The 23,922-nt window shown below is 35.7% G+C and overlaps 3 protein-coding genes across 3 annotated transcripts; all 3 read left to right on the top strand.

The window, feature by feature from the left end:
* The first annotated feature begins 6,518 nt into the window (after positions 1 to 6,518).
* On the top strand, positions 6,519 to 7,487 carry LOC105861274 (olfactory receptor 5F1-like). The gene has a single exon (XM_012746666.3). The coding sequence runs from the start codon at positions 6,519 to 6,521 to the stop codon at positions 7,485 to 7,487; it is 969 nt and encodes a 322-aa protein (XP_012602120.3).
* An 11,640-nt stretch (positions 7,488 to 19,127) lies between these two features.
* LOC105861276 (olfactory receptor 10AG1-like) lies at positions 19,128 to 20,075 on the top strand. The gene has a single exon (XM_012746667.2). It carries the CDS (start codon positions 19,128 to 19,130, stop codon positions 20,073 to 20,075), a length of 948 nt encoding a protein of 315 aa, XP_012602121.1.
* Positions 20,076 to 22,711: 2,636 nt separating this feature from the next.
* On the top strand, positions 22,712 to 23,656 carry LOC105861297 (olfactory receptor 5F1). Its single transcript, XM_012746686.2, has one exon. The coding sequence runs from the start codon at positions 22,712 to 22,714 to the stop codon at positions 23,654 to 23,656; it is 945 nt and encodes a 314-aa protein (XP_012602140.1).
* The last annotated feature ends 266 nt before the right edge of the window (positions 23,657 to 23,922 follow it).

The raw sequence follows: 23,922 nt of genomic DNA on the forward strand, positions 1-23,922 counted from the left end.
CAGGGCAACTTCACTTTTTTTAAATGTTTCATTTCACTCTACTCTGAACTGAGGTAAGAAAAATATCCTAAAATGAGTTGGACCCCATTGTATCTCAGGGAAACCTCATCTGACAAAACTTCTAAATGGTGTCTATTAATGAATTCATATTTGCTACTGTTTTTGAAGGATATATGTAGATGATATAAATATTACAACTAATTACATTTAATCTATTCTCTCTCTTTTACAAATGACATTGTGCTATGGTGGTTAAGCACACAGGATTTGGAGTTAGGCAAACTTGACTTTAATCTCAGGTCTGACACCTAATCTTCTAGAAGTCACTGAACTTCTCTATTGCTAAATTTACCTGTTCATTTAATTAACATAACAATATATTATAGAACTGAAAACAAGATTAAACTAGATAAATTATTATAGCACCTTTACAGGGCTTGTATATTATAGATGCATAAAAATAGATTGATTATATTTTATATATTATAATTATTAATACTATTAATGCCATTATGATTATTTAATAACTCATTATCTCAATTGAAAATCATTCTCCTAGATTGTATTTATAAAAACAAACACAAAATAGTTAACCATACTGTGGATGAATATGTGTTCTACACTCACAGAATCTGAGGTTTAGCTTCCTGATGCAGAAAATGAATTAGACTATTGGATTTCCCAAAATTCTTAAATAGGCATATTTAGCTCCCTTTTCACAGCAATAAAGTACATGACAAATTAGGCAGTGATTTTTTGTGATTGCAATGGATAAGGTAACCTTAGGTCTATGCTACCACCACCCTCTGCCCTCTTCCTCAGACCACATACACAGGCAAACTGAAAAACAAAAACATAAACAAACCAAAAACATCCTCACAGGGAGTCAGCAAACACACATTTTATCTCAGGTAAATCCATTCTCTTTGCTACATTCACAACAGACATATTGTTGATGCTTTAGGGAATACATCATCTACCTACCTTAGCACCATCTAGAACTTTCAATTTGTAGAGCTTATTTTTCATAAGAGGCTGGCAACATTTTTCTCCAGGTTTTAGAAATAAGTCTTATAAGGAATGAGTATTTATATTCTAGTCTACAACAAGAGGGGCACTGTCCCAAGATAATCCCCACCCCCAGGAGGCCTTGGATAGGCAATTACTCTGTTCATAGTGGTGTGGCTTGGCTGATTTCTTGTACATGAAAAAGATGAAGAATAGAACATAATTCGCTATAACATAAGCAGCAATAATATATGTCTTCATCATTGAGAGATTTTTGTTTAAAACAACAAATTGTTAATTTTACCAACCAATAAAAAAGACTAATTTTTCCTATAAATTCTATGATTTCTATTAGTGCTCACTGTGAATTCAGATAATTAAAGATGCCTTGACATATTTAGTTATATAAGGGAATTCTACAGTACAAACTCAGTGTTATTGACAAGACTCTCAGGCATTTTCATTTTTATCTGTTTCTCAGTTACCGGGGTATCATAAAAGAAATATACCTTGAATATTAAACAGGAGTAAGACTCAGGCAACCTGAATTTGAATGTTAGTTTTGTGATTTGACAACAGTGGGACCTTCAGCTACTTATTCAATCTAATTTGCATAAATTTTAAAATTGTGAATAATAATTACACACTTCATCAGATTCTTGTCAGGACTGAAATAACACATGTAACTAAGTACTTAGTACCATGTTCAGCTGATGATAATTGTTTTATGGCTGGTATCTTTCTTTTAAAATTGTAGCAGTATTTGCACTAGTATTTCTTAATACTTTAAAATGCAAGTCTATATCTTAATTTTCTTTAAATTATTGTGAATAGTGTAGTTCATATCTTAAGACACTAAAGTGGACAAACTACAGAATGGATAAATACAGGATCCTAACTGGCCTATTTCTTATACCTAGTGGGAAAATTGAAATCAGTTTTGTTGCTAATAGGAACTTTATATTTAATATATATATATATATATATATATACATATATATATATATATATTAAAAGGGTCATTGTTCTTCAATCAAAAAACCAATGTGGCTCACACTTGTAATCCTAGAAATCTGGTAGGCCAAGGCAGGAAGATTGCTTGAGCTCAGGATTTGGAGACCAGCTTGAGCAAGAGTGAGACCCTATCTCTACTAAAAATAGAAAAAAATATTAATGGCTGGATGTTCTGGCTCTCCCCTGTAGTCCCAGCTATTTGGGAGGTGGAGGCAGGAGGATTGCTTCAGCCCAGGAGTTTGAGGTTGCAGTGAGCTATGATGACGCCACTGCACTCAACCCAGAGCAAGACAGTGAGACTCTGTTTCCAAAGAACAAAAAGTATGTGGAGGAATTAAAAGTTGGAAAAATATAGGTGAAAATATTTCAGAGTGAGAGGTGCCCAAATTATGTTTTTCTTTCTTCTTTTCTTTTTTCATTTAATAACCTTACAAGTCTCACAAAAATTAAATAAGCAAAATAATTTCCAAGTTGTATTTTTTGAAAGTGTTATTGTAAAGAAAATTTTCCTTTCTATATGGAATGTGTGTATTATTAAAACATAAGGTTTACGCTTAACTTTAAGGATAATATTGTGTTTTTCAAGTAGTGATAGATATTAGCACATTCAGCAATAAAATAGCTTTGCTCATTTAAAGCAGAAAGTGAATTCATTGAAAAGATATTGGGTAACTTATAGATATGACAATGAACCTGGGTAACTAGTTGAGAAAACTCACAGGAACTAAAGGAAGCAATAGTGATTAATTCACCAGAGGAAGAGTTTGTTGACATAGGACAATAGCCAGCCACTTCCATCTCTAACTATTGTGAACAATCTCTTAACTCGCTTCCCTTTGTAAAAACTCAAAAGTGAGGAATGGAATTTTTTATTAGCCAAGAGTAGTGCACATACTCAAGCCTTAGTTTTCAAGGAACTGGAAGAGAAAATACTTATCTTCTAAGCTTCAGTTATGAGCCTTAAAAGGCATAGTGGTATTCTTGGTTTCCAATTTAACGGAATCATTGTCCTGTATCTTAAAGGAAATATTGCTCTTCTGCATACAAGAGTCTCTAAAGGAGCTGAGCCAAGAGTTACAGTGCAGGGAAGAAACATTTTTAGGAATGTGTAGTCAGTTGAACACTTAGTCCGTATTATAAAGTGTATTCATGTACAACTTCCTAGAATCTTCCCTTTGCTACCAATTGTATCCTTCATGTTCCTGCTCATCTGATCAAAACAAGGTAGATCTCTCTTGCAAAGCAATGTAAACAAAAATGTTTAATTCTGGAAGCTCTGCTTATCAGATTCATTCTCCAATATTCTCTAATATTCTTTAGAGATATCCAAGCCTGGTGTTATAATAATGCAAGAACCCATTCTTTGCCATAACCACTTCAGCATTAGAGGCAGTTATTAACCAGGCTCAGTATTTTCTTTGTAATTGTTGTTTGATTGCTTTTTAATTCTTCTATCAAATAATCATAGAGTGTTTCTCACAAAACCATAGAATAAGTTAAGGAAGGTGCCACGCTGTGCTAAGAAAGTAACGAAAGTCCTCCCAAGAATTGGTTCACTATTGCAAGATCATGGAAACAGCCCAAGTGTCCGTCAATTCACGAGCGGATAACTAAAATTTGGTATATGCTCACAATGGAATACTATTCAATTCTAAGAAATGACAGTGAATTAGCACCATTTACGCTATCCTGTATTAAGCTTAAACCCGTTATCCAAAGTGAGGTAACACAAGATCAAGAAAACGGGCTCCACATCTACTCGCCATCAAATTGGTACTGACTGATTAAAACTATGATACTCAAATGGGGATAGTGCCCATAGGGTTTGGGGGAGGGGGAGATACACATTTTAGGGTTGTGGTGAGCATAGTTGGGGGGGGAGAGGGAATACATCTAAACCTTCCAAGGGAAAGGCTAAGATATACAATGTAACCCAAAGGTCAAAAAAAAGGGAAAAAACAAACAAACAAACAAACTTTTATCGGGTGGTGGGCAAATGGGAGGGGGGAGGAGGGGAAGAATTTACACTTACAAAATGGGTGCGATGAGCACCACCTGAGAGTAGGACATGCTTGATGTTTTGGTAAGGTGGGGGGAGGGGAGTGTGGGCGGGGGGAGGAATGGCAGGGGCAATATATGTAACCCTAACAATATTTGTACCCCCATAATATGGAAAAATAAAAAATTTAATAAAAAGAATTGGACCTTTAGAATTTGTTTGTAATTTATACTACATGTTCATAACAAAAATCTATTTATTTATTTAGCGTTCATTTTTTTTCAGCAAATTATGGGGGTACAAACATTTAGGTTGCATATATTGCCTTTGCACTGCCTGAGTCAGAGCTACAAGCATGTCCATCCCCCAGACAGTGTGCACTGCACCCATTAGGGAGGAATATACTCATCACTTCCTCCCCCTTCCTATTTGACTGACACCCAGTGAATGTTACTATGTACCCATAGATATTGGTCAATTAGTACCAATTTATTTATTTATTATTTATTTTTACTTCAGGATATTATGGGGTACAAACATTTTGGTTACATGTTATGACTTTGCCACATCCAAACCATGATTTGAGGTGTGCCCTTTCCTCCCTACAATGCTAACCACATTCATTAGTTGTGAGTTTACCCACCCCCACCCCTAACCCTGATGTTTTCATGTAATACCATGCTGTTTGTTCATCACCTTATAGAATCAGCATCACAAATAATAATTTTTACGAAGCTGACACAATTATAAAATCATAAAAAGAAATCAGGTTTCCCTAACCATTGTTTTATTTGCTCAGGGTGTAATATTTCTTTAAACATTGTAAAATGGATATTAGTTAGTTTCCCCTTCTCATTAATTTCAATCAGGAATAGAACTAGATTGGAAGTTAAATTTATACAGACAAAGAAAGGGAGGGACAGACACACACAGAGTGACAAAGGGATATTAAACAAAGTTTGTAAGAGTCCGACCTTTTGGACTGGCCTCCTACACTAAGTCTCAGCAGACCCGACCAAGCCAGAATGGAGACCCCTTGCTAAGTACCAGGAAATTGAACCAAACTTTGAAATGACCTTGTTTTCCAAAAAACCAGAAGACTCCAGTGAACCTGAGTCAGTGTAATAAGGAAGGAAGTAATTACCCTCTGTCTTAACCCTGCAAGGAAAGTAACTGAAATGACCAAGCTACTTTTTATTTCCTATTTCTGCTTTCTTCAATCCATTATGTCAATAAGGCCAAATTCCTCAGCTCATTGGAACACTCATTCTATTTGATAGAATTAGGTGTTGCTTGATTCTAGAATTATAAATGAAAGCCCATTAGATTTTTAAGATACTTTTTGTTATTTTGCCTTTGGGCAGGGAAGAATAATAATTTGGCAGTGGGCTGTGTACCCAGTTGGAATAAGTTAAAGATACAGAGAGAGGGGCAATGTAAATAACCGATTGAGATATTTTCTCTGACTTTAAAATAAGGTAGAGGTCAGAAACCTCTTCCTGATATAAGCTCCATGTAATGCCTGATTCCATATATTTGGATGTAATTTTCTTTAGAGATTTAAGTTCCTGCCTTTAGGGGATTGACTCCGCAATTAATACCTATTATCTAGTCCCCATGATGATCCAGTCCACTTGAAGGAAAACAAAAGTGCAGCAGTATGTATTTAATCAGAAGATGTCTCAGAATTTTAACAATAGATGATTCAACTTTCCACTACATTTCGAAAATAAATTTTCTTCTCTTTATATTTGACCTGCTAGTGAGAAATCCAGACACACACACAAATAATAGGTTAATAGATAAGACACCACCTGGAAGGAATTTATAAAAATCTGTTGCTGTTATTCACTGCCATGGACAGGTACCTGTCTGCTGCCATATAGCATTAATTCAGTATTATAACTTGTAACTAAAGCAACCATTTGATTCACTATTAAAATAGTACAAAATTATGCTTAAGAATAGGATAGATGTCAAAATATTGGTTTTTTGAAATGTTCACTATTCTTGCTGATTGGGGTTACATGAGAGTTATTTTAAAGGGTATGATGCATTCGTTTTGGAGTTAAAGAATGTGTAGAGTGGTTTTGAGGGAAAAATGCATTTGATTTAAATCCGTATACTTTTACAGAGAATAGGAGAAACTTTGGGAATGATATTTCTATTTGCATTTTGGATGTAGGCTGATATAGAAAGAACAATGTATTTGCATTTGCAGGAATTAAAGTAGACTATATGGACTTAAATCACAGATTTGGGAGGACTGCAACCCAGATTCAATACAGATTAATAGTTTATTAAATTTAAATGTTTATCTATTTGTCCTCTAATTTTATTATTACTTTAGTAACTTCTGTTACTATGCTATATTATCCTAAAAGTTTCTTTCTATGTGTGATTATCCTTATTAACATTTCTATTTCTTCCTCTAAACTTTCAAAGGGGGAAACATTTATGCCTCATACAAAGTTTTTATAAAATTTATTTGTAATAAATGACTAGAAAAAATCATACCTTACTGACTGAGTTCATCCTATTGGGATTAGCAGATACCCTGGAGTTACAGATTATTCTCTTTTCCCTTTTTCTTGTGATTTACACACTTACAGTTCTGGGGAATGCTGGGATGATCCTTTTAATCAGGATCGATTCCCGACTTCACACACCCATGTATTTCTTCCTGGCTAACTTGTCCTTTGTGGACATTTGCTATTCATCCACCATCACTCCAAAGATGCTGGTAGATCTTCTATCAGAGAAGAAAACCATCTCCTTTGCTGGCTGCTTCCTGCAGATGTACTTCTTTATCGCCCTGGCTACAACCGAATGCATCCTCTTTGGGTTAATGGCCTACGACCGTTATGTGGCCATATGTAACCCTCTACTTTACTCCTTAGTCATGTCCAGGACAGTCTGCCTTAAAATGGCAGCTGGGGCTTTTGTGGCAGGGTTGCTGAACTCCATGGTCAACACAAGTTATGTAAGTATTTTGCCATTCTGTAGCTCCAATGTCATCCATCACTTCTTCTGTGACAGTTCCCCACTTTTTAAGCTCTCATGTTCTGACACACACCTGGAAGAAAGCATCATTTCTACTTTTGCTGGTGTGAATTTGGTTGGGACTCTGCTGGTCATCCTCACCTCCTACTCCTACATTCTCTTCTCCATCTTCCGTACACACTCAGGGGAGGGGAGGCACAGAGCTCTCTCCACATGTGCCTCTCACCTGACAGCCATAATTCTGTTCTATGCCACTGCCATCTATTCTTACCTGAGACCTAGTTCCAGCTACTCCCTGAATCAGGACAAGGTGGCTTCTGTGTTCTACACGGTGGTGATCCCCATGTTGAATCCTCTGATCTACAGCCTCAGGAATAAGGAAGTAAAGAAGGCTTTATGGAATGTAATTACAAGGAAAAGGATCCCTTCCTTTCTGTGGTTTTTGGCTAAACATCTGAAATAGGTAGAGCATTTAATTTACTCAAAAGTTTAATTCAAGCCTTTATTCATTATATATTTTTTTCAGTTAACATATTTTGTAAACACTCAAGTATTTGTATCTATTTAGGGATAAAGTAAATTACCAGACAGATACAAGGCATGGGGACCTTCACTTTATTTTCAGTTTTAAATTTTTTTTATTTTAGCATATTATGGGGGTACAAGTGTTTAGGTTATATATATTGCCCATGTCCCCCTCCCCCATCTAGTAAAAGCTTCAAGCATGTCCATCCCCCAAACGTTGCACATCTTACTCATTGTGGTGGTATATACCCATCCCCTCCTTCCCTCTCCCACCCTTCCGACACTCGATAAATGTTACTCCTATATGTCCACTTAGGTGTTGATCCATTAATACCAATCTCAGTGGGTCCCAGAGTTAGGGCTTATTTTAATAACATTTCGACTAGGAGAAGAGAAGTATTGAGCATTTAGAAACCAAAGTCACAATATCACATGTTAATATCTATATACAATGCTTTAGACTATCCATTTGTTTTTTTCTTATACATTATTTTTTCTATTTATTATTCGCAAGAGATTATTAAATATCATATAGTACAGAAATGTTTTAAATTATTTTCTTTTTTAATTGAATGCATTTTTACTTAGAGAAATGCTTAAATTAAATTTTTGGACTGTAGTTTTTTTTTTTTTAATTAATTTATTTCTTTTTTTTTATTTTGGCATATTATGGGGGTACAGATTTTAAGGTTTCAATAAATGCCCATTTCCCCCCCCAAAAAAAGTCTGAGTCTCCATCATGACCATCCCCCAGATGGTGCACATCTCACTCATTATGTATGTATATACCCGCCCCCCTCCCCCCTCCCACCTGCCCAATACCCTATTACTGTAGCACCTATGTTGGACTGTAGTTTTAATGGAAACTTAACTCTCCACCTGTTTTCCCCTCCCCCTCCATACACGTGTGTGTGTGTGTGTATGTGTGTATATATATATATATATATATTCCTTAAAGAATAAGTCTGAGTGTATTCAAAAATGCCCTATCAGGAAAACCACTGTCTAATTAGAGCGCATCAGTCTTTCCATTCCTTTTAATTCTCAAAATTTTCCAATCCCTTTGCTATGGTTTGAATATGCTCCCCCAAAATGTATATGTTGAAACTTAATCGCCAATGTGATAACGTTAACAGGTGGAATGTTTAGGGGTGATTAAATCATGAGATTGGAGCCCTCATGGATGGAATTATGGCCCTTTTAAAGAAGTGTGAGGGCACTGTTTGCTCTTTCTGCGTTGGGAGGACACAACAAAGAGGCACCATCTTTGAAGCAGAGAACAAGTTCTCACCAGACACCAAGTCTGCTGGTTCCTGGATCCTGGAATTCTCAGCCTTCAAAACTGTGAATGCTAACTTTTTGGTTATTTATAAACTACCCAATCCATTTTTCTTATAGCAGCCCTAATGGGCTGAGCCACCCATGTTTCTCTCTCCCAGATTGATGCGTACACAAAAGGCACATGCACTCACGTTCAGGTGCTACAAAGACTTTAATCAGTATATGTTTCCAGAGGAGGTATGAATGTTCACTGAATACAGCTGACTTATTCTTGAAAATAGATCCATGGATTTTCTGCTCATAGAAATCTTCTGTTAATTAGCAATAAAGATCAATTCAAATCAATCTTGATGTTCAAGCTAAGCATTATTAATGTGGAGGTAAGGAGTTGGCTTAGTAGAACTCTGGAGGAAACTGAATTGGGCCAAGGCTTGCTAAGAGACACCTGAAGCCAGGAAGGCTTGAGAGCAAGTTTGCCAGCTTGGTCTTGATCTGGTCATGTAAGACTCAAACATGCCATCCAGAGGCCTGGAAACTGGGGATTATCTAACCTAGGCCACCACTGCTGGCACCTCAACACTCTATCTAAGGGTCTGAGGTCCAACCAACTCAAACTGCCAGCAGCACCACAGTGAGTACTTACCTCATGAGCCAGAAGGCAGCATACTTCTACCTCTCTACACTGAGTAGCAGAGTTTCTGGCAGAGGAGAATAGGTGAATTGCAAAGCTATCTGTTTTGAGCTGAGGGAAGTGTTTCCAGATGAGAAGAAACCAGCATAAGAGTTATTTTATTTAACTCAAAAGAAATTTTTCAAACAAGTTGGGAGAAGTGAAAGTGTCCAGATTCAAGAATCACATGGATTCAAATAAAATAAGAATAAAATAAGATGATATTAGGACATGGAGTCTTCTATTAAGGCAGAAAATGTGGAGAAAGGTTGAATATTACTATGTAAAAAGAATTTGGATTTTCTTGTTAAATATAAACTAATATATACATCATTTTCATTGGCGTATAAAAAATGGGAAGTCATACAATTTATAAACAATAATTAGATAAGGACTAGTATCTGGGTTAAGTGAAGTCAATTATCCCATTTAAAATTATATAGGAAAATAAAATCAAAGATACTATATTCATTCATAGTCAACATATTTCAAAGGATAGAGACAAAAAATATTATGTTACAAAGGTAAAGACAAATGGTTTTGTGTGGTTTTGTGTAATCAAGTAGTTGAGTTGATGTGAGAATATGTAACCTGTAGAAGAAAACCCAAAGAACAAAATCACTTTATTTAAAATAAATAAAATGCATGTCAAAGACAATGTGTGTCATCAGAAAGCAGAAACATGGTTCATTTGTTTTTAAAGTTAGATACAACTTACTGTTTTGGTTTTAAAATTATGATCTATATAATTTTATTTAAATGTTCTGATGTTAATGCTGCTATGAAAATGTTCCATATATCCTCGCACCATCTCTAAGCTCCAAAAGAGTCCATGGAATATTTCAGCCATTTGACAAAAATTGTTAGCCACATATTTGTTGCTAAAATGTGTGGTGATGAGTATTGATTAAGTTTTGCAAGCAGGAAATCAAACTGATGATCCATGTAAAAAATGATGAGATTCTAAATTGAGCTTCAAATTCTCAGACTGCAGAAATTGTATAATGATTGTGACCATTTGTTGTAACACAAATAAATGACAAAAATACATAAAATGCAGTTTAGATTCTAAGTTTTTAAGGTGGCATGTCAAGTTTATTAATATATTGGTAAGAAAAGCAGAAAGAGGAAATACTACAGACCTAGAGAGGGCGTGGAAACAGAAGGCTTATAATCATAGAAGCTGGGAAGTGAAATGCCTATAACTAGCATAAAATATAAATAAAAGTTAAAAATTTATTTAATAAATCATAGAATCATTATACCCAAATTATGAAAGGCTGTGACAGACTCACCAACATGAGATGCTAGATTTGGTGAGCATTAGTCAAAAGGAACAAACAATACATTTTCAAAGCAAATGCTAAAAATATATCTGTAGTTGATTAGCATTATATAGCTTTATTCCCTAGCAGTAAGGCCCAATAGAGTCAAGTAACACAGACCCACATACCAGTGCTGTGATGATAATTTTAGGTGTAAATTTTACAAAATTAAAGGATACCTAGAGTACTGAAAAAGCAGTATTTTTCACAGTGGACTGGGTGGGCACCATCTAATCAGCTCAGGGCCTGAATGGAACCAAAAGGCAGAGGCAAGAAGAGTTCATGCACTCTCTCCTGGAGCTAGGACACTCTTCCTTTCCTGCCCTTAGGTATCAGAACTCCAGGTTCTCAGGTTTTTGACTTCTCTTACTCTGCAGCCTTTGGACTTGGACTGAGCCATGCTACCGGCTTTCCTGGTTCTCCAGATTGAAGATGACCTTTTGTGGGACTTCTCGGCCTCTTTAATTGTTTAAATCAATTCCCTTAATAAATCCCTTCTCTCTATCTGTAGATATATCCTATTGCTCTGTATCTCTGGAAAACCTTGACTAACACAGAATTGGTACCAAGCGTGGTTCTAAGCCCCTAAGTTGTGGTACAAAGTGTGTTCCATGAGGACATGCACTCCGCCTTAAAAGAACTACTTGAGTTTTCTAATTTATATAAGGAGATATCCAGGGAACGTGTGGGAACACAGTTACTAAAGTGTGGGATAAAAGAAGGAATGTCAAGTAGAATCCAGTCAACTGCATTGATATGGGTTCACTAAGCACAGATTCCGAATTTAATGTTTCAGCTTAAATTGAAGAGTTAAAGGAGCTAAAAGTTTGTTTGTTTGCTTGGCTGAAACATGGATTAAAAAAATGACCTACCTTGAACAAGTAGGATATGACGCATCTCCTTTGGATTACCATAAAGGAAGGGATTCAAAGACTTAAGGAGATTGGAATGCTAGAGTAGATTTAAAACCTACTCACTCAGATCCAGAGGACATACTTTCTACCAGTACTTTAAAAAATTGATTTATGAGGGAAGCCCCAATATCCTTGAAGAGCTTTGTGATTGCTCTTCTTTGTAGGCCAGACTTCACAGTGAGATCCACAGTCATCCGATTGGACAACTTCAATGCACTGGGAATAATTGGATTCCAGAGAAGCATGGTCAAGTGGCAGCAGGCAACTGCTAAAGGCAAGATGGCCATAGTTACCATAATGGACAGTAGAGACAAAGCATCAGAATAATCCAATTCATGTAGATGTATGTTGTAAGGGAATTAATCATGGTGTTCCTAGAAGTGAAATAGGTAAACCTTCCTAATTCTTACTTTATCTATATAAGCAGAGCACTTACAGGTCCAATGAATTAAAATCTAACTCAAATCATACAGAGAGTAATGGTCCCTCAATCGATTCCCAGACTTGAGCCAGTTCACAAAGCCAGAACCCCATGAATGCAGAGAAAGACAGGTCTCTTTGAGAAAGGACCCCACTGCACTGCTGACAATTTTTCTTGTTAATCTTTCCCCCAGTCTTCCCCAGAGGAAGGAAGGCCCTATCATCATCCACAGATCACCAACTTCACCAAGTCAACTCTTGGCCTGCAACTAGGCTTTACTAGAAACTCAGTGTTTAACTATGGACCACCAAGTTACCATGAGACCCAAGCTATCTCTCACAAAGTAGATATTATTTGACCAACCAAGCCATAAAGTTATGTGTATACAGGACTGCTTCATCTTAAAATGGAAGTAGTATATACATGATCAGGCCCAAGCAGACATAAGTAAGCTACACAAAGGAGTGGCCCAAATACCCATAACTACTACTCTTTCTATACTGTCTTCTCTCTCCCAGCCTGAATCTATAGCCTCATGTGGAATACCCTACGATCAGCTGACAGAGGATACAAGTCTAGGGAGTGGTTTACAAATAGTTCTGCATGATATGTGGGTGCCACCTCAAAGTGTATAGCTGCAGCACTGCAGCCTCTTCCTGGAACATCCCTGAAGAACAGGGAAAGGTAACCTTCCCAGTGAGCAGAACTTCAAACAGTAATCCTGGCTGTGCAAGTTCATTGGAAGGAGAAATGGCCAGACATGGGTTTATATATTGATTATGGGCTGTCTTGGCTAGATTGTCAGGAAGTTGGAAAGAATATTATTGAAAAATTGGTTACAAAGAAATTTGGGGAAGAGTTATATGGATAGACCTCTCAGATATGCCAAAGGGCATGGAGATATTTGTGCCCCATGTGAATGCCCAGCAAAAGATGAGTCCAGCAGAAGAGGATTTTATTAATCAAGTGGATAGAATGACCCATTCTATGGATACTAGTCAGCATCTTTCCACAGGCACCCACAATGGGCTCATGAGCAAAGTGGCCATGGTGGCAGGGACAGAAGTTATGTGTGGTCTCAGAATCATGGACTTCTACTCACCAAGGCTGACCTGGCTATGGCCACTACTGAGTGCTCAGTGTGCCAGCAGGAGAGACCAACACTGAGACCCTGACATGGCACCACCACCTGGAGTAATCAGCCAGCTACCTACTGCAGGTTGATGACATTGGACTACTTCAATCATGGGAGGGTTGGTGTTTTGCCCTTACTTGAATAGACATTTACTCTCCATATAGACGTAGAATAGGCAAGACCTATGATTCTAAGATCTGAGAGTTTTACAAAAGAATGATCTAGGAAAGAAATCCTAGGTTTAGCTTGAGGCTCTACCACGAACAATTATTTAGAGACAAGAAGCTTTAACATTTTTCACTGGTGACTTCTTTGATTGCCCTGGCGATTGCTGGGCCCGGCCAGCTGAAATGGGGAGAAGTTGAGTTCTAGAAGGAGATGCCCTCTCACACAAATGAGGTAACACCTTCACACATTGATCTTTGTCTTATTTCATTGTCAAATGAAATAGTCAAATGGCCATTCAAGCAGCAAGAGGCATTGGAAATAGATTCCAGGCATTAAGGATATTTTCTTTTAAAAAAAGCACATAAAGCACAATATAATCATGGCGACCAAAGAGAGCTAGTGAAAAGATTAGGGATAACACGACATGATTCCATTTTCGTAATAAATAATTATTACCTCTGAAGTAATGTAGAGAAGATTGCTAACAGTGGAATAGCACTGAAAATAGAGGATAATTTTTAAAAGGTATTCCCCCTCAAAAAGATTGCAAGCATGTGCACTAAGGAAGTTTCCATAAAAATGGAGAGAAATGAATAGAATTCATTAATATTTAGAAAGTAGAGTTAGCATACTTTGGTGACTGACTAGGTAAGATGGGTAGAAAGAGATGCACAATGACAAGTATGTCAATTTTTCTAAGTGGCTGCTTTTATACATAGTAAAATTGAGAATCAAACAGAGGAAAATGGGCAAAATCTCTATGTAAATCCTTCAACACTTCTCACAATATATATTGGTGGCCATTATTTTGGCCACCATCCTCTTCCACATACATCATTGTGATGACCTCTTCACTGGTCTTCCTGCTTCCACTGTTGTCCACACTGAAGTATATTGTGTTCTTATTTCGTACAATTTTTTGAGGACATTTTACTCACTGCTAGCGATGGAAGAAAACGTGATGCACACACATATAATTAATGATTTAGGGAGACTAACTGATTTAGGTGTAATTTATTGAAAAAACCCAGTGTTCTATGTGCCTGGCTTAACATTGGGTGCCAGATGTACACTAGCAAACAAGATGAATGTCCAATGAATTCATGCCAAAGAGAGAAAGTTGAATTATGAAATAAAATTAAAGCATCATATATTAAGGGTTAAAATAGAAGTTGTATTGGAGGGATAGGGGAGAATTGCATTAGACATATTTGATGTTGCCTGCAGGAATAATGGGTCACTTTTCATGGGGTGATACACCAGCTAAGTCTAAAAAGAGAACAGGAGTTTGAAAGTCAGACATTGTGATCAATCTACAGGTACAAAGAGCTCTTCTGCCTTCTGAAGAGTATAGCACATCTTATATAGTTAGATATTTATTGAATGTTTCAATATATAAATAGAGAAAAGCTAAATGCATGAATTAATTATTTTATACAATTTTGCCAAAGATTCATAGCAACAATAGAAATTTGCTCTACCTTCTCTCTCTTAATAGTTTAAAATTCCTCATATTGCCATTTTCCTATCTTCACTTTCTCAATATAGAAAACTCTGAGACTAACTGCATCATATCCTCTTTTCCAAACTCAGGTTTAATATTCCCCCCCTTATGAAAGTACTTATAAATTAGGATAAGTCCTCCCCATGGCATGAACAGAGGTCACTAACACATAAACAAGCTAGATGATGAATGAACTTTGGGTGATTTCCAAGTTGTATTTTGGGAGATGAAAAAAAATGATATTTTAATCGGTTCAAATTTAGTGTCCTCAGATTTCATAAGTAGATGCAAGCCAATTTAAAAACTATGAATGCATTGTACAGTCTTTACCAACAGGGGAATTGCTCTACTCTCCAGGGGTGGAGAGGACAGGGAGAAAGGTAAGGAGGATTGGCCAGGAGGCCGATGCCCTCAGACCATATTCCATACAGAGAGAAATATAACACTAATCCAATCAGAGATAGCTTTGGTTATTTTCTAAGTTACCACTTGATAAACAGATTACTGAGCTTAGAAATGCAGCATCACATGAAGAAAAGAATGAAGCCCTTAAAATGAATAAGGGGCTATTTCCTACCTAAGGTGCACTGACTGATTTAAAAGTAAAGCATGCATTTCAAGGGCAAATAAAAATGGCTGGATTTTTTTACTCGAATAATTTAAATGAAAAATTCACACTGCATAAAACCATATTCTCTATAAAAGAAACAACATATAGTGATTTATCCACAATATATATAAAAAAAGGTAAGTGTTATTTATTTTACCCTGCTCATTGTGGCATTATACTCCTGAGTTTGGATTCAGCTGGATGACATGCTAGCTTTTAACTTTGGGGAAATGAGTTAATTTCTCTGTGTCTCTGGAACTTTATGTAAAATGTGAATTATAACAGTAACTGCTTTAAAAAAGAGATAGTACAGGTAAAGTGTCATTAACATAATAAATGTTCAAATAATGTCAACAATTTTAAAAATAGTTTGATTAATTAGATCTGTCTATTTTCCTTTACTGCTGTGCTAATGTCTGCTAAAGTAGAAAAACTGATAAAGACAGATGCTTCCCTCATGGAACAGAAACTCTTTTCAGTAAAGACATTGGAGCAACTAAAGTTTCCATGTTAGAAATGTCAAAGTAACACTAATTGTTGATAGAGGGAATAGATCAAGTTCAGAAAAGAAAATGATTAAAGAAGGTTATTTATGAGAATGCTTTCATATATTAAGTAGGATCCGAGTTAGACTTCTAAATTTGAATTTGCTTATATTTATAGAACACAGTCTACTTAATATTTTTAGAAACTCAATGTACAACTATACAGACTAATATAAATGAGAAAAAAAAGTCTAGTTAACTAGAATGTTTTTTTCCCTTAGTATTGCTGCTAGTTTGTTTCCACTCAGCATAGATTGGTAATTTTCAGCTCAGTATTTCTGTCAAAACACTGCCTTAGAGGGCAGGGCGCCATAGCTCACACCTACTCTTGGAGGCTGAGGCAGGACGATCGCTCAAGATCTGGAATTCGAAACCAGCCTGAGCAAGAGCGAGACCTTATCTCTACTAAAAATAGAAAGAAATTAATTGGCCAACTAAAAATATATAGAAAAAATTGGCTGGGCATGGTGGTACATGCCTGTAGTCCCAGCTACTTTGGAGGCTGAGGCAGGAGGATCGTCTGAGCCCAAAATTTGAGGTTGCCGTGAGCTAGGCTGATGCCACAGCAATCTAGCATGGGCAAAAGAGTGAGACTTGTCTCAAAACAAAAAACAAACAAACAAAAAACACAACTCTGCCTGTACATTCGCTCTTCTCCTATATTGAGAAAAGTCTACTCCAAGGCAGGATAAAAGGTGAGCAAGGCTCAAGGGAAACAAAAAAAATATAAGTTAAAATAATAATGATATATACAGTAAGTATGATAATGATCATAATAACAATGCCTAATTAAATTACAAATGCCTGTTGTAAGTCAAGCAGTAACATATGGTATACTTATTCTCCAAAACAACTTGCTGAGTTACATAGTATTATTACTGTGAATGTTTTAAAACAAGGATAATCAAGCTTTGGTGATTTCAATAAGGACATATTACCCTAATATATCGAATTTCCTTTGTAAGTCACTCTATGTCAAGCCATGTCAATGTCCCTGTCAAGTCAGAGGGTACTTGATTCTAGCGAAATGGAATGTGATTGCTGAGATAAATGGGGAAGGATCTCACTTCCATGAATGATCAATAAAGATTTATGAAATTATCTACTGGGAAATATTTATAAACTACTCACTCACGTAAGTAAATCACTAGTTATTAGAATACAAAACTGAATGACAGTATGAAGGCTATTATTTTTCCTGGAAAGTACTGTATTCTCTTTTCTTAAAAGTAAAAATAACAAAGTGATTCAGTAATACCCTAAAATTTGACAAAGTCCCAGATTAGCTGTCACTTCCCTAATCTATTGTCTGGTGCTCCCATGACAGTTTTTATTAATAATTCTCTCTCTGTACACTCTGACATATTTCAAAGTAATATAATACAGTGGCCTGACTTCAACACTAGTCCATAGCTCTGTTAAGACAGAAGCTGACTGAGACCGTATGTTTTTGTTATTGTCAATTCCTTAGTATTTCACACACAACATGGTCCATAATAAACTGCAAAATATATATTGATTTACTACCTTATATAAACATTCAAACATATCTGGATGGGTGAAAATTTAATTTTTGCTCCAGTTGATTTTCCAAAGGTACAACTGATGGAGAAAATATGAATATATATATGGATGATAAAAAGTTGTTTTCTTCAGATGAATACGAATTTAGAGTCTGGAGAATGGAAGAGAGAATGTAAAACTTGTGACCACATAGATTTTGGAGTATGTGACAATCGGTGAGGGAGGTTACAGTTTAGCATTAATGTAGGGAACAAAGGCTGGATGGAGATCATGAAAAGTTATAGGTGGGATCCAGCAGAGTAGAGGAGAGATTGAACATCTTTGGTTTAAAAGAGTTTAATTCTTGAAGGAGCTGATTAGCTTCAGCCTCCACTGCATTTAGTACTGTGGTTCCTGATAACCACTAAGGGAAAAAAAAATATTTAGAACATAAGTATACATTATATACACTATATATATGTGTGTATATATGATCTAAAATATGTTCAGAAACTCATATTTAGAGGTAGAAAAAAGGTACACAAATAAAGAGTTTACATTTTGTCTGGTGCCAAGTGTGACCCCGTGATCAAATTTTCTTGCACATTTTGTTTTCCCTTTTCTTTCTCTATTTATCCCTGTAAAGTCATAAACTAATGACTCCTAAAAGGCTAAAATTCAGAATATAAATAAAGTTGTTAAGATTTTGGGGCAGGGGCATGATAGAGTTTATGATACAGTGTAACAAAACATTTTACTTTATTTCATATTTCAAACTTCAAGGGAACATATTACTTTCTATGATGTATTATTTCTAAAAAAAATTGTATGCCTTATTATATGCCTTATTATATATTATAAATGAAATGCCTTCATTTATATAATGAAGGAAAGACAATATTTCATACTTTTCTAATCAGTGATCTAAGTTTCTATCCTAGATAGTGAGTACTGAGACCCAAGATGATCTTCCGTGGGCATGGCAGGACACCTTCCTTTTATATTGTCTGAGATGTAGCTCACAGGGAAACCATCAAACCAAATGTGGATATAAACAGATTATAAATTAGAAGGTACTAGGCAGATAAAATACAAATAAAAAGCAAATGGAGACCAAATTGATAAGGAAGTAGAAACATTTCTCACTTTAGTTTTAAACTAAAGCAACTCTTATCCTGAGAATAGGCTACCTGACATGTTTTGCTCTTAGCTTATTGCTATCTGTTTTGCTGTGGTTTTTAATTCACATATCCATAGTCTTTCTTATGAGCAGAAAAAATAGAGTTTGGAATTACTTTTACTATTTACATCCTGGAATTTTAGGATTTTAGATTTGAAAATATATTTGCAAAAGTATAAAACATGCAAACAAACAAAACTGGGCTTCTATACTGTGTCATTGATTTGAAATAATCTATTCAATATGTCCTGTTTTGCAGCTGAGCCCAGAAGATTGAAGTGACTTCTAAACCTCAAAATCATTTTATTCATAAATGGAATCCATGGGGAAAAGTTCCCCACAGGAAAATCACACTACTTTAATGGAATTCATCTTACTTGGATTTTCTGATGTTCCTAACCTGCAAGGATTTCTTTTTGGGGCATTTTTGATAATCTATGTGATTATTGTGATAGGAAATAGCCTCATTATCATATTAACCAAGGTTGATCCTTGCCTCCAGACCCCCATGTATTTTTTCCTTGGGAATTTTTCTTCCTTGGAAATATGTTATGTGTCAGTCACTGTTCCCAGATTATTAACAGATCTTTGTAGACAAAAAAGAAATATTTCCCTTTTGGCTTGTGCTACTCAAACGTATTTTTTTCTGGTCTTCGGAGCCACTGAATGCTTTATTTTGACAACAATGGCTTATGATAGGTACGTTGCCATTTGCAACCCATTACTCTACCCTCTCATCATGAACAAGAGGCTGTGTATCCAACTGGCAGCTGGCTGTTGGATCAGTGGAGTTCCAGTACACATAGGGTTCACCTACCAGATCTTCTCTCTACCCTTCTGTGGACCTAACCAGTTGAATCACTTTTTCTGTGACATACCTCCAATACTTATGCTAGCCTGTGGGGACACTTTTCTGATTGAGATGTTGACTTATGTGATTACTGTTCTAGTTATCACTATTCCTTTTATGTTGATACTTGGATCTTACGTGAAAATAATCTTATCCATCTTAAAGCTGCCATCAGCAACTGGGCGAGCCAAAGCCTTCTCTACCTGTTCTTCCCACCTTATGGTTGTGGCTTTATTTTTTGGATCAGGAATCATTACATATTTGAGACCAAAGTCCAGTCATTTGGCAGGATTGGACAAAGTCCTTTCTCTATTTTATACCATTGTGACACCAATTTTTAATCCCATGATATATTGTCTGAGAAACAAAGATGTTATGGTGGCATTAAGAAAATTCTTACTGAAATGCATTGTGTTATGATTAAAAAACATGACTTAAAAAATTTTTGGTATTATTTATCACAATCCCCATACATTAATTTTTGTTCTTCTCTAATATTCTTAGAAATCTTAATTTTTCTGAATAAGTTATTTTATATTTTTATCTCACATGAAATCAACTCTTCTTTTATTTTCAAATAGTAAATTAATGTCAAACATTAATATTATCTATGGGTGAAAAGCAGCCACCTATGAAACTCAATCCAAGATATTGAAGAGTTGGAAATAACACATTGAAGTCATAAAATTCTTGTTTACTGGCTCTTAGTTCACTAAAAAAATGTCTTTTTAATCTCTTTTGACAGTTTATTATTTAAACCTATTTTGTCTGATATAAATATGGCCAACCCTGTTGTCTGTTAGTTATAATTTGCATGGAATATCTTTTTGTATTCCTTTACTTTTATCCTCAGTGTGTCCTTAAATCTAAAGTAAGTTTCTTGTAGACAGCATACATTTGGGTTGTACTTTATTATCCTTCCATGCTCTATGTCTTTTGATTGAGGAGTTCAGTTCCTATACATTTAAAGTATTTATAGACTGGAAAAAAAATGTCTATGCCACAGTGTTAGTTGTTACACATTAGTTTTGTATATCTTTTTTTTTTATTTCTTGAAGACTTCCTTTCTATTATGTTGATTATTTTTGTATTGATTTTTTTTTTTTTTTAAGTTCAGAATATTACAGGGGTCCAAATGCTTTGGTTACATCAATTGCCTTTGCATCACCTGAGTCAGAGTACAAGTGTGCCCATCTCCCAGCCAGCATGGATGGCACACATTAAATGTGACTTTATCCATTCCTTCCTTGCCCCTCCCACCTGCCAATATCTGATGAATGTTACTTCCATATGTGCAAATAAATGTTGATCGATTAGTACCAATTTAATGGTGAGTACATGTGATGTTTGTTTTTCCACTCTTGTGATACTTGACTTAGAATAATGGGCTCCAGTTCCATCCAGAATAATACAAGAGGTAGTTTACCACTTTTTTTATGGCCGAGCAGTACTCCATGGTATACATATACCACATTTCATTAATCCACTCATGTATCAATGGACACTTGGGTTGTTTCCACATCTTTGCAACTGTGAGTTGTGCTGCTATAAACATTCAAATGTAGATATCTTTTTAATAGAATGTCTCCTTTTCCTTTAGGTAAATACCCAGTAATGGGATTGCTGAATCAAATAGTAGTTCTATTTTTAGTTCTTTGAGATATTTCCATACCACTTTCAATAGAGTTTTTATTGAAAGTGGGAAATGTTAGTACTCCAATTTTGTTTTTCATTTGTTTGTTTTTTTTATTTTTGTTTTTGTTGTTATTTTGTTTATTGAAGAGGATTACAAATGGTCATGGTACAGTTCTAGGCCATCACTGTCAGGAGGAAGCTCTCTATGTCTCCAATCATATACATGCAAAAACACACACACACAATGACAAAGAGGAAGAATAATAATTTGGTAGTGTGCTATATATCCACTTAGAATAAGCTAAAAATACATAGAGTAATTGTAAATAGTCCATTAAAAATTATTTGTTTTCCAGAGATCACAAACCAATTTATGATGTAATCCCCTCGTAATGTCTGATACTGCATGCATCGTATTTAATATTATTTTGAGATGGGAGCTCCTGCCTTTAGAGAATTGACTCTGCAATTAATATCTATAATCTACTCCCCATGGTTACTTAATCTTTTGAAGGAAAACAAAATAAAATTGCAGCAACATATATTTACTCAGAAGGTGTCTTAAAATTTTACCAGCAGGTAATTCATCTTTCTACTGCATTTTCAGAGATGAATTTTTTTTCTTCTCTTTAAGTAACAACTGAGAACCTCTGATGAAAAAGAAAATATTAGGCTACTTAGGTAAGACATGATCTGAGGAGGAAGATATAAAGATTTGTTGAAGTCATTCAGTGAGGTAGATGTGTACTCTGCTGCTTCTTGGAATTAATTTCATTGTGTACCTTATAATTATAATAATCTGCATTGTTCACTTTTAAAGCATTACAAAATCCATTTTAATGATATGATAGATGTCAAAGTATTGTTGATTTGAAATAGGCACTGTATTTGCAGCTTAGGTTTAGACAACAGTTTTATTCAGGGGACAATGTATGAATTTTTAACTTGAAGAATGTATGGAGTATTATTGAGAGAAAGAAAAAAAAAGTATACTTGACTTAAACTCACATAACTGCTCAGAGAATGGAAGAGATTTCGGCATAATATTTCTATCTTTCGCACTCTGGATGTGAGTTGGCATAGAAAGAATAATACAATAAATGTCCACTTGCAGAATGGGAAGTGTTGTATGTGGACCTAGACCAGTGATTTGAGAGGCCTATAACCCAGATTCAATGCAGACAAATGTTTATTAAATTCAAATGCTTATCAATTTGTCCTTGAATGTCTCTCTCATATCAGTTACCATATGCCATATTATGTTAATTTTATATTCTGTTAATGATTCATATTATGTTAATTTTTGTTTACTCTTTCCTACATGTGATTGCTTTCATTAACATCTCTTCTTTTTATGTAAACTTTGGGAGAGGAAACATTTACAGCGAACACAAAGATTACAAAAAATATATTTTTAACAGATGACCAGAAATAATTATACCATGCTAACTGAGTTTATCCTAGTGGGATTAGCAGACACACTGGAGCTACAGATTATCCTCTTTTTATTTTTTCTTGTGATTTACACACTTACAGTTCTGGGGAATGCTGGGATGATCCTTTTAATCAGGATCGATTCCCGACTTCACACACCCATGTATTTCTTCCTGGCTAACTTGTCCTTTGTGGACATTTGCTATTCATCCACCATCACCCCAAAGATGCTGGTAGATCTGCTATCAGAGAAGAAAACCATCTCCTTTGCTGGCTGCTTCCTGCAGATGTACTTCTTTATCGCCCTGGCCACAACCGAATGCATCCTCTTTGGGTTAATGGCCTATGACCGTTATGTGGCCATATGTAACCCTCTACTTTACTCCTTAGTCATGTCCAGGACAGTCTGCCTTAAAATGGTAGCTGGGGCTTTTGTGGCAGGGTTGCTGAACTCCATGGTCAACACAAGTTTTGTAAGCCACTTGCCATTCTGTAGCTCCAATGTCATCCATCACTTCTTCTGTGACAGTCCCCCACTTTTTAAGCTCTCATGTTCTGACACACACCTGAAAGAAAGTATCTTTTCAACTTTTGCTGGTGTGAATATGGTCGGGGCTCTGCTGGTCATCCTCACCTCCTACTCCTACATTCTCTTCTCCATCTTCCGTACACACTCAGGGGAGGGGAGGCACAGAGCTCTCTCCACATGTGCCTCTCACCTGACAGCCATAATTCTGTTCTATGCCACTGCCATCTATTCTTACCTGAGACCTAGTTCCAGCTACTCCCTGAATCAGGACAAAGTGGCTTCTGTGTTCTACACGGTGGTGATCCCCATGTTGAATCCTCTGATCTACAGCCTCAGGAATAAGGAAGTAAAGAAGGCTTTATGGAATGTAATTACCAGAAAAAGGATCCCTTCCTTTTTGTAATTGGTTGCTGAAAAATATGAGCTAAATAGAGTATTTAATTTGCATTCAAAGACTAGTTCAATCCTAAATTTTTTTTAACAGCATGTTTTCTCAGTAAACACTTCTGTCAATATTCACGTATCCATATCTAATTAAGGATAAAGTAAATTGTCTAGCTGATACAGTATCATGGCACCTTCTTAATAATAATTCAAGGGTCCAGAAAAATAAGTAGAATTAATATTTATAATTAAATTTTTTCTATAAATAGAAACAGATTGTTTAGA

Source organism: Microcebus murinus, chromosome 4, assembly GCF_040939455.1.
Source record: "Microcebus murinus isolate Inina chromosome 4, M.murinus_Inina_mat1.0, whole genome shotgun sequence".
NCBI lineage: Eukaryota > Metazoa > Chordata > Mammalia > Primates > Cheirogaleidae > Microcebus > Microcebus murinus.

Excerpts from the sequence above, each read along its gene's own strand:
- LOC105861276 (XM_012746667.2), top strand. The coding sequence starts at position 19,128 with ATGGGGAAAAGTTCCCCACAGGAAAATCACACTACTTTAATGGAATTC.
- LOC105861297 (XM_012746686.2), top strand. The coding sequence starts at position 22,712 with ATGACCAGAAATAATTATACCATGCTAACTGAGTTTATCCTAGTGGGA.
- LOC105861274 (XM_012746666.3), top strand. The coding sequence starts at position 6,519 with ATGACTAGAAAAAATCATACCTTACTGACTGAGTTCATCCTATTGGGA.